The sequence below is a fragment of the Hemiscyllium ocellatum genome, chromosome 22 (genome assembly GCF_020745735.1).
Source record: "Hemiscyllium ocellatum isolate sHemOce1 chromosome 22, sHemOce1.pat.X.cur, whole genome shotgun sequence".
Taxonomy (NCBI): domain Eukaryota; kingdom Metazoa; phylum Chordata; class Chondrichthyes; order Orectolobiformes; family Hemiscylliidae; genus Hemiscyllium; species Hemiscyllium ocellatum.
In genome coordinates this window covers 20,747,227-20,763,910 of record NC_083422.1, presented here as the reverse complement: position 1 = coordinate 20,763,910, position 16,684 = coordinate 20,747,227, and the positions used below count along the sequence as shown (strand labels likewise).

General features: G+C 39.4%; 1 protein-coding gene across 6 annotated transcripts in view; it reads left to right on the top strand.

Moving 5' to 3' along the window:
• Positions 1 to 10,035, top strand: part of blnk (B cell linker) — a 203,563-nt gene extending 193,528 nt beyond the window's left edge. For 3 of the 6 annotated variants that reach the window (XM_060841938.1, XM_060841939.1, XM_060841937.1), the window contains 3 exons: positions 4,047 to 4,130; positions 4,209 to 4,364; positions 8,578 to 10,035. In XM_060841938.1, coding sequence (XP_060697921.1) covers positions 4,047 to 4,130; positions 4,209 to 4,364; positions 8,578 to 8,709 — 372 coding nt within the window. In that variant the 3' untranslated portion in view covers positions 8,710 to 10,035. The remainder of the gene's footprint in view (positions 1 to 4,046; positions 4,131 to 4,208; positions 4,365 to 8,577) is intronic. The other 3 variants (XM_060841942.1, XM_060841941.1, XM_060841940.1) reach the window with 1 other exon arrangement.
• Positions 10,036 to 16,684: the final 6,649 nt, after the last annotated feature.

The window sequence follows — 16,684 nt, the reverse complement described above, 5'->3', positions numbered from 1 at the left end:
CTGAAGATTAGTGGAATGTGAGGATTGCTTGTGTGTATTCTGTCCTTGTTGTGGTTTGGGGGTTGGGGTTCATGAGGGGAAATGCGGAAAATGGAGGAGTTGCGATGGAGAGCACTGTTGATCAGGTTGGGGGGGAAGAGAGACGAAATTATGGTCCTTTAAGTATGCAGCCAGCTGTTTCCAAGGATGTACTGGGGAAACTGACCTCTCAGTTGTCAACACACCAATGTAATAAAGTTGTTCATTTGAGTACAGGAGTTGGGAGGTCATGTTGCGGCTGTACAGGACATTGGTAAGGCCACTGTTGGACTATTGCTTGCAATTCTGGTCTCTTTCCTATCGGAAATATGTTGTGAAACTTGAAAGGGTTCAGAAAAGATTGATAAGGATGTTGCCAGGGTTGGAGGATCTGAGCTACAGGGAGAGGCTGAACAGGCTGGGGCTGTTTTCCCTGGAGCGTCGGAGGCTGAGGGGTGACCTTATAGAGGTTTACAAAATTGAGGGGCATGGATAGAATAAATAGACAAAATCTTTTCCCTGGGGTCGGGGAGTCCAAAACTAGAGGGCATAGGTTTAGGGTGAGAGGGGAAAGATATAAAATGACCTCAGGGGCAACTTTTTCACGCAGAGGGTGGTACGTATATGGAATGAGCTGCCAGAGGAAGTGGTGGAGGCTGGTACAATTGCAACATTTAAAAGGCATTTGGATGGGTATATGAATAGGAAGGGTTTGGAGGGATATGGGCCGGGTGCTGCAGGTGGGACTAGATTGGGTTGGGATATCTGGTCAGCATGGACAGGTTGAACCAAAGGGTCTGTTTCCATGATGTACATCCCTATGACTCTATCTCATGTCCCCATGATGAGATCAATGCTACAGCGTTGGCAGTAGGTTTTGACAATGTAGCTGGCTCCACCCAGCTGCAGGACACTGTAGACTATACACGTGTTACTTTGAGAGTACCGTATTATAATGCAGATAACTTGAATAATTGGAAAGCGTGTTCAATAAATGTACAAATCATCTGTGATTATTAATGCCACATCTTAGGCATTTGCTAAGAGTCTCCAGATACCCTGGGAGCTGCCGTGATGCATATATTTTTGTGAACTCTTCTGTTTCTGCTTCATTTCAATGCCTTACACAGTTTGCCTTACATAAATGGGTCCTAGGAGATGAGGGCACCATTGCACAAACTGAGGATTCTCTTACACAAACCTCTGAATGAGGCTGAGTATCACTGCAACGCAATGCATTCATCAAACAAGTGCTAAAGTGGAACAGAAAATTGGCATCCTGAAAATGAGACTCTGATGCCTAGAGTCGTCTGGGGTTGGTGACGTGCAGTATAGAGCAGATGCCATCTGCTGCATAATCCTGTAAAGATTAGCAAGTTTTGAGAAGATTTATAGCTCAGGTTGAGGTTCTGGATGTAGGTTTGCTCGCTGAACTAGAAGGTTCATTTCCAGACGTTTTGTCACCCTACCAGGTAACATCTTCAGTGGGCCTCCAGGCGAAGCACTGCTGATAATTCCTGCTTTCTATTTATATATTTGGGTTTCGTTGGGTTGGTGATGTCATTTTTCCATGGTGATGTCATTTCCTGTTCTTTTTCTGGGGGGGGGGGGGGGGGGGGGCGGCGTAGATGGGTCTAACTCGATGTGTTTGTTGATAGAGTTCCAGTTGGAATGCCACACTTCTCGGAATTCACATGCGTGTCTTTGTTTGGCTTATCCTAGGATTCATGTGTGGTCCCAGTCAAAATGGTGTCCTTCCTTATCTGTATGTCGGGATACTAGTGAGAGAGGGTCATGTCATTTTGTGACTAGTTGATGTTCATGTATCCTGGTGGCTAGTTTTCTGTCTGTTTGTCCAATGTAGTGTTTGTTACAGTCCTTGCACGATATTTTGTAAATGACATTTACAAAGTGACCTGGACAGCTCTGTACACCTGGAGCGGGTAAAGAGGATGTGTGATAAATATTGAAGAGCTGGGACAGCAGGAATGGTTTTATTGGAGGAGGACGTTGACAGGAGGAACATCACCTTGAACACGGTAGAATGCAGTAGTGTCGAGTTCATTAGGACAGACAGGACTTAAGGAACCTGATTCCAATAATTTGAGCAGGGTGCAGTGATCATTCATCAATTGTAAACTTGCTGTTTCTTGAAAGGCAGGCCGCCCAGAAGCAAAGTCAGCTGTTTGCAGATTTTCTAACAGGTGATGCTCCTACATTGAGCAATGACAAGGTGTTAAACTACACTGAACATAAAGGAAAGAATAGCGTTCCTTTAGGCAGGATTTATCCTGGTATGTCATGAAGGACAGATAGCCTGCATAGCTCGATTCTTCCAGACGCAGTTACAATGTCAGTTGATCATTTGAAAAACAATACATTTACGAATGTGAGCTTGTGTTTGCAACGAAGTATCACCCCAAGCTTTTATTTTTCACTTGCCTCCCACTACATTTACTGTGAAGTGCAATTTCTTGTTGGCATGAATTGACCAGGTCCACCGCTGGGTTTTAAATATGATGCCAAAGCATAGCAGTCCAAACAACACTATAGAGGTGCTATACATTTATAGAGTTGACATTTAGCTTTTTTTAAAAAAACATTTGAGTGCATAATCAGTGTAAAAAATGTAGCACCCACTGCGTACAGAAAGCAGCAATCTGATAACTAGATAATCTGTTTGTATGATTTGATTGAGAGACAAATATTGGCCAAGTTACTATGCATAACTCCCCTGCTGTTCTTTGAAATAGCATCTTCTTTGAGATTAAGTAAAGCCTTAAATTAACATTTACATAAATTTTGATGAACAAAGGGAATACTGCAATTTCATCCTAAATTCATGTACTCTAATCCATTGAGGGGGTCTTGAGACCAGAATTTTTTCAATCTGATGTGAGAATGCTGTCATATTGAGCCTCAACAGAAAAATGCATGTCTTCTTTTGCATTGTACTTTTGGTGATGAACTCTAAGTGGTATAGTTTCTCTATGTTTAACATTAATAAAACTCTTCATTTTAAAACCTGCAAATCACTTCTGAACCTTTTTCTAATGATCTTTTGATTTATTGAAGATATCTGACAGATCTAGAACCTTCCCAGCTTGGGTATCATTTTTTTGGGGAAGCTTAATGGTCTTGACATTATATAAAATATTATTCTTTTACAGGATGTGGGCATGCTGATGAGGCTAACATTAATTGCACTTTCCTAATTGCCTATGAAAGGGTGGTGGACAGCCACCTTCTGGAATTGCTGCAGTCAAAGTGATGTAGATTCACCCACACTGCTGCTGCAAAAGCTGTACTAATATATTGATCCTGTGATAGTGACAGAATGGCAATGTAGTTCCAAAACAGATGCTTTGCGTTTTGATAAGGAATATGGGGGGTTGTCGTGTTTCCATGAACCTGCAGTACTTGTCCTTATAGAGGGTAGAGGGCCTGCATCCTAGAACTCCATATGCATTTTTACACCTTCATTAATTTGTCTTCATTATGCATTTGAACCCCAAAATTTCTTTTCTGCTCTACACATTTTGAAAAATTCCTATTTTGTATGTATATGTTTCCTGCCACATGCATCACCACAGTTCCTTCATTTAACTCCAAGACACTTTTCAATATCTGCTTTCCACTCCTTGGTTGCAATAACATTCAATTCAGAATACTCAATTCTTCTGACTCTGGCTTCCTGTGTACATATCTTTCCTGATCATCAGTAAAGTCTTCAGCTTCCAGATCCTTTACTGTGGAACTTGTTAAATCTCTTCACTTCTCAGTACCCCTTAAATTGAACTTAAAACCCATATCTTAAGTTTTTGATAACTGCTCCTAATCTCTATCTATCAAGTCACTTTTCTATTTTCCCAAATGCTCATTTTATGAAACATCTCAGATCTTTCAAAGAGAACTGCCATTCTCAAGAAATCGCATCCATTTTCCTACAGCTTTTGCTGTGAAAGAGCAAGAAGTTAGAAGAGAAATAAGTGCATTATAACTATTTCCTATTTGGTTATTACCTCCAGGATCCGAGTGTTGATGGCAAAATATGGTTTTCAAGTAATTATGACCGAAAAGCCGCGGAAGAGGCTTTAATTAAACTTAATAAGGTAAGAGTGAATTTCTATTAGGCGATTTTACAATTTTGTATTACTGTGTAGCTAAATTACTTTTTATGTTAAAAACAGGATGGATGCTTTCTTATAAGAAAAAGCTCTGGGCAGGACTCTAAGCAGCCATATACGTTAGTTGTATTGTACAAACGACGAGTCTATAATATTCCTGTACGCTACATCGAATTAACAAAAGAATATGCATTAGGGAAAGAGAAGAATGGTGAAGAGGTGAGTGATTTACTGGATTTTACTTTGACTTTTAAAGATAGCCATATACCATTGTATTGTGCATGATAGCAGGTATTTACATAATCAATGGCTCAATTGCATTCAGTTCTATTTTTAGCTAAAACAAATGTGCAACGCCATGTTACTTCAGTTAACCACACTTTCTTGGTATATCTCATGGGAGACAGTCTGTTTATGGCAAGACTGTATATTTTTTGGATTGACAATTTTTTGACAGTAGCTAACAAAACAAATCAGTTTCAACCAAAATAGATGAGAGGTGAAATATCTGACGGCACAGTCTTTTCACCTTGTTTTTCCTATGAAACTCAACATTTATAGTTCAATTTCATTTACATAATAACTACGCCTAATCTACGTCTATCAAGTCATTTTTCTATTTTCTATATGCTCATCTTATGAAACATCTCAGATTTTTCCATTTCATGCAGACATGTTCCAAGAAAATCTCAAGGGAATCTTGGTACTGATGAAGTAATGCTTGCAGACAGGGGTCCTCAAGATTTCCCTTTCTGGAGGGCTCCGAGATTTTTTTTCCCAGAGGCTACATATTGATTTTCAGAGCTACATTTTCATTCTCACAAATTTGCTTTTTTGATAGTGCTGTCATGTAAATAGTACTATCTGCATTCATTTTGACAGACGGAATATTTGGACTCATGACCAGAATTAGAATAATTTATCAATATTCTCAATAATTATCAACTCCCTATTAAATTTAAAGCTACAAGAGGGAAGCATTAATTTCCTAGATGTCAAGTACTTAAGCCTGTTACCTTGTACTGATTTAAGTTGTTGATAGTTTTCTTCCCCAAAGTAATTGTGTGCAGAACTGTTCCCCAACAAGCCATCACCCTATAAACATTTTGCAGACTGCTGAAATACCAGCTAATGCATTTCCATCGCACATTTATAAAGCTGAAATATTTTAACTAGCTACAACCCTATTTACTGCATAGTGATCTCCATTTCAGATTTAAACTGAAAAATTGATACTGGAGTCACAAACTGACCAGGAGAGTACAGGATAGGACAGATACAGCGTGAGATTGGAAGAGCAGCTTCTCATCCATTGCTTCAATTCTACTCACAAGGGGAACCTTTGTCCATTGGTCACCATTGTAAATGAATTTTTGTCGACATTGAGGGGAGAGGGATTGAATTTTGAGTATCAATTGGAGTTGAGTGAAACACTCAGTATGATCACCAAATCAGCACACAGCCAGACAAGGCACAGGCATGGCTGTTTCCATAGTAAATAATTTTATATAAAGTGAAAACATTAGGCTGGGAATCCTTGGGTTTGAAGAGCAAGCAAATTAAATTTACACGTGAGGCTGGGAGGGTCTTGCATAGTGAGACAGAACATGGCTCTGGACTGAAATATTTGATTCTACTAGTGGACAGAAGCAGATTCTCGACTGAACTCAATTCATTGGGAAAGATGAGCAATTAACATTGGGGTATGCAATCAGAAGACTTAACTAGACATTCAAAGGAGTCCCAGAAAATCCTGATGCCCAGTTTGGCTCTAGTCTTGGACCCGTTCAGATCAATTAATTCAGCAATTATTCCAGAAACATGTTGTCTGTTTTGAACACAAATCAGATTTCTTCCCTGAAAAGCAGTTTTTGATTACATTCTTTTTCTTTAACCAATTTAGAAGATTCCAGAACTACAATTACCCTCCCATTTCACTCCCTACCCTCTTAGAAGGGTAAGTAAGTACCTACCATGGTGACCAGAAGTTCCTCGTCAATGCCAATGATGTCTTCTTAACATTTGCTGATCAAGGTCCCTCCTTACATTAGTGTGTCCAAGGGATTTGCTTTGTCACACTTCCCTTGGTAGAACATGGTCGCAGGTAATTCCATGACTGCATTTTTAAATTGACAGCAAGTCATTTTACATATTAATTAACTGACCAATGATATGTTTTTGCTCTATTTGAAGCACTAAGAAACTTAAGATGATTATGACGCAGGAATACTTGACAGGAAATGTCAGAATAGCACTAACAATTCCAATATTTCCTGTTGATCACTGTGTGCCACAGAGAAACAGGAATGTAGGCAAATATAAATGTCTAATGTTTGAATGTGTTGCAATTATTGTGAAGCATGCATTACAATATAAAACGTAGAGAACCAGTGGCACAGTAACAGTGTTTTAAAGGATTTTTTTTTAAAAATTGACAATTTTCATGCAATGTAAAATATAACATTTTCTTTAAATTGTAGAGGAAAGGGGCCAGCATTTATGTTGCTCTGAAAATCAAATTAGTTCTCTATATTGGACCATAAATCGAAGGTGGCCGTTGAAAAGCAGGCTGGATAATCATTTTAATTCATTTAACAACAAAATTCACAGGCACAATACCTTACTTAGTGTGACAGTTCAAAATAATGCTCAGATTTAAAGGTTATGCAGACTTCATAATAATAAACAGAGATTTTGCTAATGCCTTTCAAGAAAACTGTTAGACTGCACCGAGCATATTATGTTTAGTTTTATTATATCAAAAAACAGCCTAAATGCATTGCAGATACTGTAGGAAAGAGAAGCTTAGTCCCAAGTGTGAAAGAGAGAGAGAGAAAATTATGGAAATTATTGAAGTATATGCATTAGAAGTTGAAATATCATATACTTTGAAAATATTAAACAATGGAGTTTTAAATAATTGAGCTTGCACAAATTAGATTAGATTACATTACAGTGTGGAAACAGGCCCTTCGGCCCAACAAGTCCACACTGACCCACCGAAGCGCAACCCACCCATACCCCTACATTTACCCCTTACCTAACACTACGGGCAATTTAGCATGGCCAATTCACCTGACCTGCACATCTTTGGACTGTGGGAGGAAACCGGAGCACCCGGAGGAAACCCATGCAGACACAGGGAGAACGTGCAAACTCCACACAGTCACTTGCCTGAGGCGGGAATATAACATGGACTTTTCAGGGCCAGAAAGGTTGTTCAGAAGTGGTTTTGAATAGTGCGTCATTTAAGAGCTGTAACTCTGTTTTACAAGATGCAACATTTTGGTATTTGAACAATGACATTGCATGTAAAAGTGGAACTTCTCAGCAGTGCAGTGAATTCAAGATGATTTTTATTCTTGGAAACTTCAGTAGCACAGAATGTTCATGTTTACCTGTGCTAAGTTCACAAGATAATGCTGGTGATCGCTTTACAGTCATTACAACTGTAAAATCTGGTCATAACACATTGTAACTTCTCCAATTTGGAATGTTTGGGATCAAGTCATTTCTTAATTTTCTGGCTGTATGTACAGCGTTAGAATGCATAGCATCCTAACCCGATGTATCGCAGCTTGTATGGCTACTGCTCTGGCCAAGATCACAAGAAATTTCAGAATTGTTTATGCAATCCTGTTAATCATGAAAAACATTCACTCAGTCAATACTTCTCACTGCCTCGGGAGAGCAGCCAACATACCAAAGTAGTCTCTCACCTTGGTTATACTTTCTTGCACCTGCCAATGGAAGAGGGTGTAAATGTTTGAAAACATGTACTAACGGATTTAAGAACAGCTTCTTCCCTGCTGTTTTCAGACTTATGAGTGGACCTCTCATGTATTAGAGTTGATCTTTCTTTGCACCTTCTCTGCAGTTGTCACACTATATTCTGCATTCTGTGCTATTACACTGGTATATTTACGCAAGTTATAATTGTCTGGATAGTAGTGAAAAATATTGTTTTGCCTATCTCAGTACATGTGACAATAATAAGTCAAATCAAATAATTTAGTGTGAAAATCAGAAAACTTTATTATACATAATTACTTGTAACATAAAGCAGTTATAAAAAAGTTCTACTTATTCAAATACTGTGTCTGCTTCCAAAGTTCTGCTCTATTCTGATTCTCCATTTCCGACTGCAACTTTGTTTCATATGTTATTTGTCACTTAAGCCCCATGACTTTAGCCATTCGAGCCTATCTACCTCCATCTTCCAAGATCTACCTCATTGACTCAAATGCTTGGTCACCACTCAATATTTCCCATCTTTAGTATGGGACCTTATTTTAGATTTTTAAAGTAACTCTGTAGCGCTTTGAGATAATTTTGTACAATCAAGATATTATTTATTTTTGTTTTGGTTTGGTTTTACATTTGGAAAAAAATACTGAAGAGCTAACAGTATATTTTATTTCTCTCCATCTAGCGGTTTTCCAGTGTTGCTGACATCATTGAAAACCATCAAAAGAATCCTTTGGTACTCATTGACAGCCAAAATAACACAAAGGACTCCACCAAATTAAAGCATCCAATCAAATGTCATAATACAGACTTTTAACTGAATGGATTCATTCTCATTTCTATTTGACATGACTGGTTCTCAATTTCAAACAAAAAATTATTGTAGTGCAATTTTCAAGCTGTGTAAATCCATACAATGATGTTCCCATAAGAGATGTATTATATAACTGTTACATCAGTGTTTGCTAAATTCCATCAGCAAATGAATGTTGAACAGGAGCATTTTATTGAGAGTACAAGTTAGTAGATTATATATCAAAGTGTGTTATTAAAGCCACTGTACAGTTGTTAAGGTTGGACAGGAGCTACTATCCAAATGACAACCATGAACAAAGACAACCTATTTTTGTAAGCCAAGCTTTCTTTTAGTTAAACTTAACTTTACTGTAATAAGTAAAAGCTATGAATAGTGTACTTTCATTTCTCCAAATAGTCACATTCCAATTTCTAATCATCATTCGTATTGAAAATTTATTTTCTGGTAAGCACTATAAGAATATTTAACTATTACCGAGTAGTAACGATGACAGAATCAAATGCGAAAGTGAAATGAAGATCAGATTCGCTATTCTGGTTAATGGGAATATCAAGTTAAACATTCGCTTTTCACCTCCAGGTGAATTCAAATGCGAATTAGGTTGATGGAATAAAACAACCGGCTTGTTGTATGAGTTTGTGATAAAAAGAGATTGAGCAGACTAAATTCTGTTCTTGTTCATAAACCAACACGATAAAACCACCTGCAAGTTGATGCTTGCTATCGTTATCATCCAGAGAAGGATCGCTAGTGTAGAGAAGGGAAAATGTATGCTTTTATCACAGGTGGTGCTTTTTGAAATGGCCAAGGTTTATTTTTGGAGAAATTAAAAGATCAGAGCTCCACATGGAATTCCCACATTTCTATGTTACAAGTAAAGATATTGTGTGCCTGAAATTAGAAGTGGTCAATTTCCATTGTTTATTGATGAAATCAAAATTTGCACAAGTTTGTCATTAAGTTGTTAATTTGTTATAAACCTAACAACATTACTTGCATGAATAAGCAATTTGAATGTCTTCTTGAATACCTTGTAATTTTATTCTAAGTCATGTCAATTGTTTATTGCAAGTCAAGTAATACAACAAATGCAACTTAAGTATTGCACTGAAAGCCAGCTTGAATCTTAAACAGTGTAAAAGTGACTATGCACAAGTCAGAATGTTGTAAAAACCTGCTGATTCACTAATTTCCTTTAGGGAAAAAGAAATGGAGACTTTGTGAATACCACCCACATTTAAAAAAAAGTAATAGAAAAATCACATTTGGAAAATACAACAATTTGTCAGTGAAAGTACTAATTTTTGTTTGAATGAAAGAATATTGTTTGCATTAATAAATACTGAAAAATGCAGACACATTTGAAATTTGAGAAAGAATTTAATTGAAGGAAATGTTTGCATTGTTGCTGATGTATATTGATGAAATTGCTGATGTACCAATTGGAAAGTTAGAGAGGAAGAAAAATTGCCATTTGGCACCATGAAGAAGTGACAGTTAATGACTTTCACTTTCCTAAGGTGATACTGCCACTTCTGTTAAGATTAAGAATTGACTCCTGAAGGCACTTAAGACATGATTGTGCAAAAAGCAAGCTTGCAACACTTGATTTTCAGATTAGGCAGAGTCTGATGTGAAGCCAGATTAAAATATTGATTTTCTTATTAGTATTGCTTGTGCACCATAAATTCCATGAACAAGCCCCATTGTGATTTATATTTTCGACCTGAATCAGTCCACGATCTCTCTGCCAGGTTTGTAAATGTTATGGATACCAGACCAAACCCCCTCAGAACATAGAGGAGATAGCCGAGACCTTAACATTTATCTTAGTTAGAGGCAAACATAAGGCACTGTGTTCCAGAGATGATTCGATTGGTCAAAATACTAGGCTTTAAGCAAATCACACTATTCTTATACCATAGTTAAAATACAAATAAAGTTAAAGTTATGCCAATTCTTTTTTAAAATCAAAACACTTACATATTATTTAACTACTACTCATGAATGGTTCCATAAACACACCCTTGGGAAAGGCAAATTCAGCTAAACAGATTTCCCTCACTTGTTACCTCCTCCGGTCCAAGTGAAAGAACACCAACAGAATGAATCTAGCAGCAGAGAGAGAGAGAGCTGAACCTAACAGCTTCAACTCCAAAACCTCAACTTCAAACAACCAAAAGCAAAACTAAAACCTTGGGTCTGAGAGAGCCTGACTCCACTCACTCATGCTTCCTTTGTCTACTTTAAAAAAAGTTATTTACTCTGTTTTCAATGGAGTAGACACCTTGGCATCAGGTTTACAACAAACTCCTTCAGGAAAACCAGAACAGAACAAGTCCTTCCTAATGGCACACACTGCCATAGTTAGGACAAACTAGAAATAAACTCCTGTGTTCATACTCTACCCCTGTTCCTTCCTGGCTTCAAATATGTGTATAACTTTATTTTTAGAGGTGCAGCATCTGTGCTTTCAGCAGTTGCTGTGACTAATCATATGTCCTGTCAAATTCATGCACGAGGACAATTCTTCTAATCACTCTTCTAATCTAGTGCGAATTTCAAGTTGATAACCTCTCTACACACTTTACAAGTAGAGGAAGAAGCTTTTCACAATTCCCTCCATCACAATTTTTAGTTATTTTGAAAATTTTAAATTTCTTAATATTCTCTGGTACTCCATAAATTGGCCATGTACCCTAAACGTTTCTATTTCAGGTGAATCAACACTTCCTGTCCTTAGCTGCAATGTCCTTTCTAAAATCAGTTCTCCTAAACTCTGTAACACTTAATTGTAACCCAACTAATAGCATATGCAAATTTAACATAAACTTCCAATTTCCACTCTATTTATGTAGAAAACCCAAAATGTTATTATGCTTTTATGGCTTTGTCAATCTGCCTTAAATGAAAATCAGGTCTCTACGCTCAACTGTTCAATGCAGCTGCATTTAGGTTCTTAGCCAAGTAGTCACTCCCTAAATGAGTGTACTTCATTGTCACAAAGTCCTCCAGCAGTACACACCTTAAAATCAACTCCTTGGCCAAGGTTTTAGTCACTGCCTCAACATCCCTATAGTGTTCGGTGCATTAGTCAGAGGGAAATAGATCTGGGTGGGTTACTCTTCAGAGGGTTGGTGTGGACTTGTTGGGCCGAAGGACCTGTTTCCACATTGTAGGGACTCTAACCTAATCTAATCTCTGTTCACAGTTTGGCCTCCCATCTCGCTTGATAGCATAATATACAAAGGTCCAGTGCATAAAGTACTATGTCAAAATGCAAATGGTTGTTGAATATTTTAGATTAGATTAGACTTACAGTGTGGAAACAGGCCCTTCGGCCCAACAAGTCCACACCGACCCGCCGAAGCGCAACCCACCCATTCCCCTACATTTACCCCTTACCTAACACTACGGGCAATTTAGCTTGGCCAATTCACCTGACCCGCACATCTTTGGACTGTGGGAGGAAACCGGAGCACCCGGAGGAAACCCACGCAGACACGGGGAGAACGTGCAAACTCCACACAGTCAGTCGCCTGAGTCGGGAATTGAACCCGGGTCTACAGGCGCTGTGAGGCAGCAGTGCTAACCACTGTGCCACCGTGCCGCCCACTGCCACCGTGCCGCCCACATTCCCATTCCTCCTTTCCTTCCAAGTATATTGTCACCCACTGCGAATTCTCCAAATTTGAAGTACTTTTAAGTTCCTATGATATTTTAAGGCATTATCTAGATTTTAAAGTGTTTTTTCAGGCATCTCATCATCAATAATTAAATTTCTTGCCTCAATCTCACAAACATCAATATTTGCCAGCAACTGAGATGAACTCTGATGTAAAATAATTGATTTTACAACTCAAATATTCACTTTGCATCAATTAGCTAAGAGCAACCATGAATAATGTCTCTGTATCCCAATTGTTATTAAAATCTAATTTTATGATTCATATTTTAAGAATATTTTGGAGAATGGAATTTGTAAACACAAGGCAGTAAGGTGGAAAACAAGGTATGAGAAATTGGTAAACTCCAAGATTATAATTCACAGGCTGCTTCATCTTTACCTGAAGGGTTTAGAGGTGGGAAAAGAATAAAAGTAGATGCTGCTCAGCTTTTTCAGGGGTCAGTAAGTCTGGTAAAATTACAGTTGTCCCTATTAGGGGCATAAATTGTCACCCAATATCAAAAAGATATTTGATGGGAATGTTAACTAGTTTGGATTCCTGTCTGGGGCATCCCAGAGATGCCATATTACTATGGGGATCACTTTAAGAGAGGTGTTTTGTTTGGTTTTGGAATTTCACCGAGGTGATTTCTCACAGGAACAGGCAGTCAGCTGAAATACAGACAGACAGAGTGCGAGAGGGAGAATTTGCCAAATGCTGTAAAACAGCTAGAACCAAGGGCAAACAACTATCAGGAAACCAGGCAAGAGAAAAATGACCGTTTGCTTAGAGTCATAGACATGTGCAGCACGGAAACAGACCCTTCAGTCCAACCCTTCCACGCCGACCAGATATCCCAACCCAATCTAGTCCCACCTACCAGCATCTGGCCCATATCCCTTCAAACCCTTCCTATTCGCATACTCATCCATGTTAGAATGGATTTTAGAATTGTACTACCCTCTACTACTTCTTCTGGCAGCTCATTCCATACACTTACCATCCTCTGCATGAAAAGGTTGCCCCTTAGGTCTCTTTTATATCTTTCCCCTTTCATCCTAAACCTGTGGCCTCTAGTTCTGGACTCTCTGACTCCGGGGAAAAGACTTTGTCTATTTATCCTATCCATACCACTCATGATTTTGGAAACCTCTATAAAGGTCACCCCTCAACCTCCAGGGAAAACAGCCCCAGCCTGTTCAACCTCTCCCGACAGCTCAAAACCTCCAATCCTGGCAACATCCTTGTAAATCGTTTCTGAACCCTTTCACGTTTCACAACATCTTTGCGATAGGAAGGAGACCAGAATTGCACATAATATTCCAACAGTGGCCTAATCAATGTTGTGTACAGCCACAACATGACATCCCAACTCCTGTACTCAATACTTTGACAAATAAAAGAAAACATACCAAATGCCTTCTTCACTATCGTATCTACCTGCGACTCCACTTTCAAGGAGCTATGAACTTGCACTCCAAGGTCTCTTTGTTCAGCAACACTCCCTAGGACATTACCATTAAGTATATAAGTCTTGCTAAGATTTGCTTTCCCAAAATGCAGTGCCTCGTATTTATCTAAATTCAACTCCATCTGCCACTTCTCAGTCCATTGGCCCATCTAGTCAAGATCTTGTTGTAATCTGAGGTAACCCTCTTCGCTGTCCACTACACCTCCAATTTCGGTGTTATCTGCAAGTTTACTAACTGTACCTCTTATGCTCACATCCAAATCATTTATGTCAATGACAAAAAGTGGACCCAGCACCAATCCTTGTAGCACTCCACTGGTCACAGGCCTCCAGTCTGAAAAGTAACCCTCCACCACCACCCTCTGTTTTCTACCTTTGAGCCAGTTCTGTATCCAAATGGTGAGTTCTCCCTGTATTCCATGAGATCCAATCTTGCTAATCAGTCTCCCATGGGGAACCTTGTCAAATGCCTGACTGAAATCCATATAGATTACATCTACCGCTCTGCCCTCATCAATCCTCTTTGTTACTTCTTCAAAAAACTCAATCAAGTTTGTGAGACACGATTTCCCATGCACAAATCCATGTTGACTATCCCTAATCAATCCTTGTCTTTCCAAATACATGTACATCCTGTCCCTCAGGATTTCCTCCAACAACTTGCCCACCACCGACATCAGGCTCACTGGTCTATAGTTCTCTGGTTTGTTCTTACCATCTTTCGTAAACAGTGGCACCACATTTGCCAACCTCCAGTCTTCCAGCACCTCACCTGTGACTATCGATGATACAAATATCTCAGCAAGAGGCCCAGCAATCACAAACCTCTATAAGGTCACCCCTCAGCCTCCGACGCTCAAGGGAAAAGAGCCCCACCCTGGCCAGCCTCTCTCTGTAGCTCAAATCCTCCAACACTGGTGACATTCTTGTCAACCTTGTCTGAATCCTTTCAAGTTTCACAACATCTTTCCAATAGAAAGGAGCATGAGCTAGAAAAGTCTGTGATTGTGACTTGGCGAGTGCTGTGGGCTTTAACTCATGATGTTTCTGGAAGGACCTCAAACAACCTCATTTTTAGAATAGCAGCATAAGGGTTAGTCATACTTGTTTTGTTTCAATCTTGTATAATAGGCTACCATGCTCTCCTCTGAAAATGTGTTGCTGGAAAAGCGCAGCAGGTCAGGCAGCATCCAAGGAGCAGGAGAATCGATGTTTCGGGCATGAGCCCTTCTTCAGGAATCATGCCCGAAACATCGATTCTCCTGCTCCTTGGATGCTGCCTGACCTGCTGCGCTTTTCCAGCAACACATTTTCAGCTCTGATCTCCAGCATCTGCAGTCCTCACTTTCTCCTACCATACTCTCCTCCCTGTTTGATGGTATAGTCACACTCATCCTATCAGGAAATTCAACCCCCTCCAGGCTAAAGGGATATTAACTGTAACTTCATTTGTTATTAACAAATCTCCTCCAATATCAAAAATACAACTGACATGTATGGCATACAAAAAGCCGACACTCTTCTGGATTCTGAAGAAAAGTTAAGTAGGACTTAAAACACGAAGTTTGTTTCAACAGATGTTGCCAGACTTCTGTTTCTCCAGCATTTCTCTTTTTATTTAAGAAGCCTGCACTTGCAGCTCGAGGTAACGTTTTCAACTAAGCCTTCCAACAGCTGTTACTTAGTGCAATTACCCATTTTCACAGTTTGACATCATCATCATCATCCCTGCTTGCACCACAATGAACATCTTAGAGGTCACCATTGATCAGAAACTTAACTAGAGTAGCCAATTAAAAACTGTGGTCCTTAGACCCAGTCTGAAATTGAGAATTCTGCAGGTATTGATTCAGCTTCTTATCTGAAACCTGTCTACTATTTCAAAGCTCAGGAATGTCATGTAATACTCTCCTCTCGGTTTGACAGGATGAGTGTGACTACACCATCAGGAAATTCAACTCTATCCAGGCTACAGCAATTCAATTGATTCCAACTCCCAATTGATTCAATTGATGTCTATCATGTACTAGGTGCCTACATCTGTTTCCAAGGTTTCTGTAACTACCACCCAAACATTCAATGGAAAAAGACCATCTGCTGGCAAGTTCCTCTACAAGCCATGTAATTCCCTGATTTGTAAATATGTCACAACTCCTTCATTATCACTTGGTAAATTTCTTGGAACACCCTTAAAAACAGTGTGGTTCCTATTTAAGACTAAGATGAGGAAGAGTGGATTCTCTTAGATGACTGTTTACTTTGGAGACATCACAGTACCCTTAATGCGGGGATTGTGGTGTTTATAATGACTCACCAAGAGCAGTTTGGAATGGACAACAGTGCTGGCCTCATCTGTGGTGCCCATGTCCAATCATTACATAAAATGCCAGCTACACAGTGCTGCAGGCAGGACTGGGCAGCATGGTGGCACAGTGGTTAGCACTGCTGCCTCACAGGGCCAGAGACCCGCTTCAATTCCCGCCTCAGGCGACTGACTGTGGAGTTTGCACGTTCTCCCCGTGTCTGCGTGGGTTTCCTCCAGGTGCTCTGGTTTCCTCCCGCAGTCCAAAGATGTTCGGGTCAGGTGAATTGGCCATGCTAAATTGCCCATAGTATTAAGTAAGGGGTAAATGTAGGGGTATGGGTGGATTGTGCTTCAGCGGGTCGGTGTGAACTTGTTGGGCCGAAGAGCCTGTTTCCACACTGTAAGTAATCTAATCTAATCTAATCAAATTAAATCAATGACTTTTAGAGCCACTACACACTCATGTGTAAGAGTCTCCATTGAATAATGCATTTTTTGATAATGCTAACGGACATGAAAATGGAAATGTCT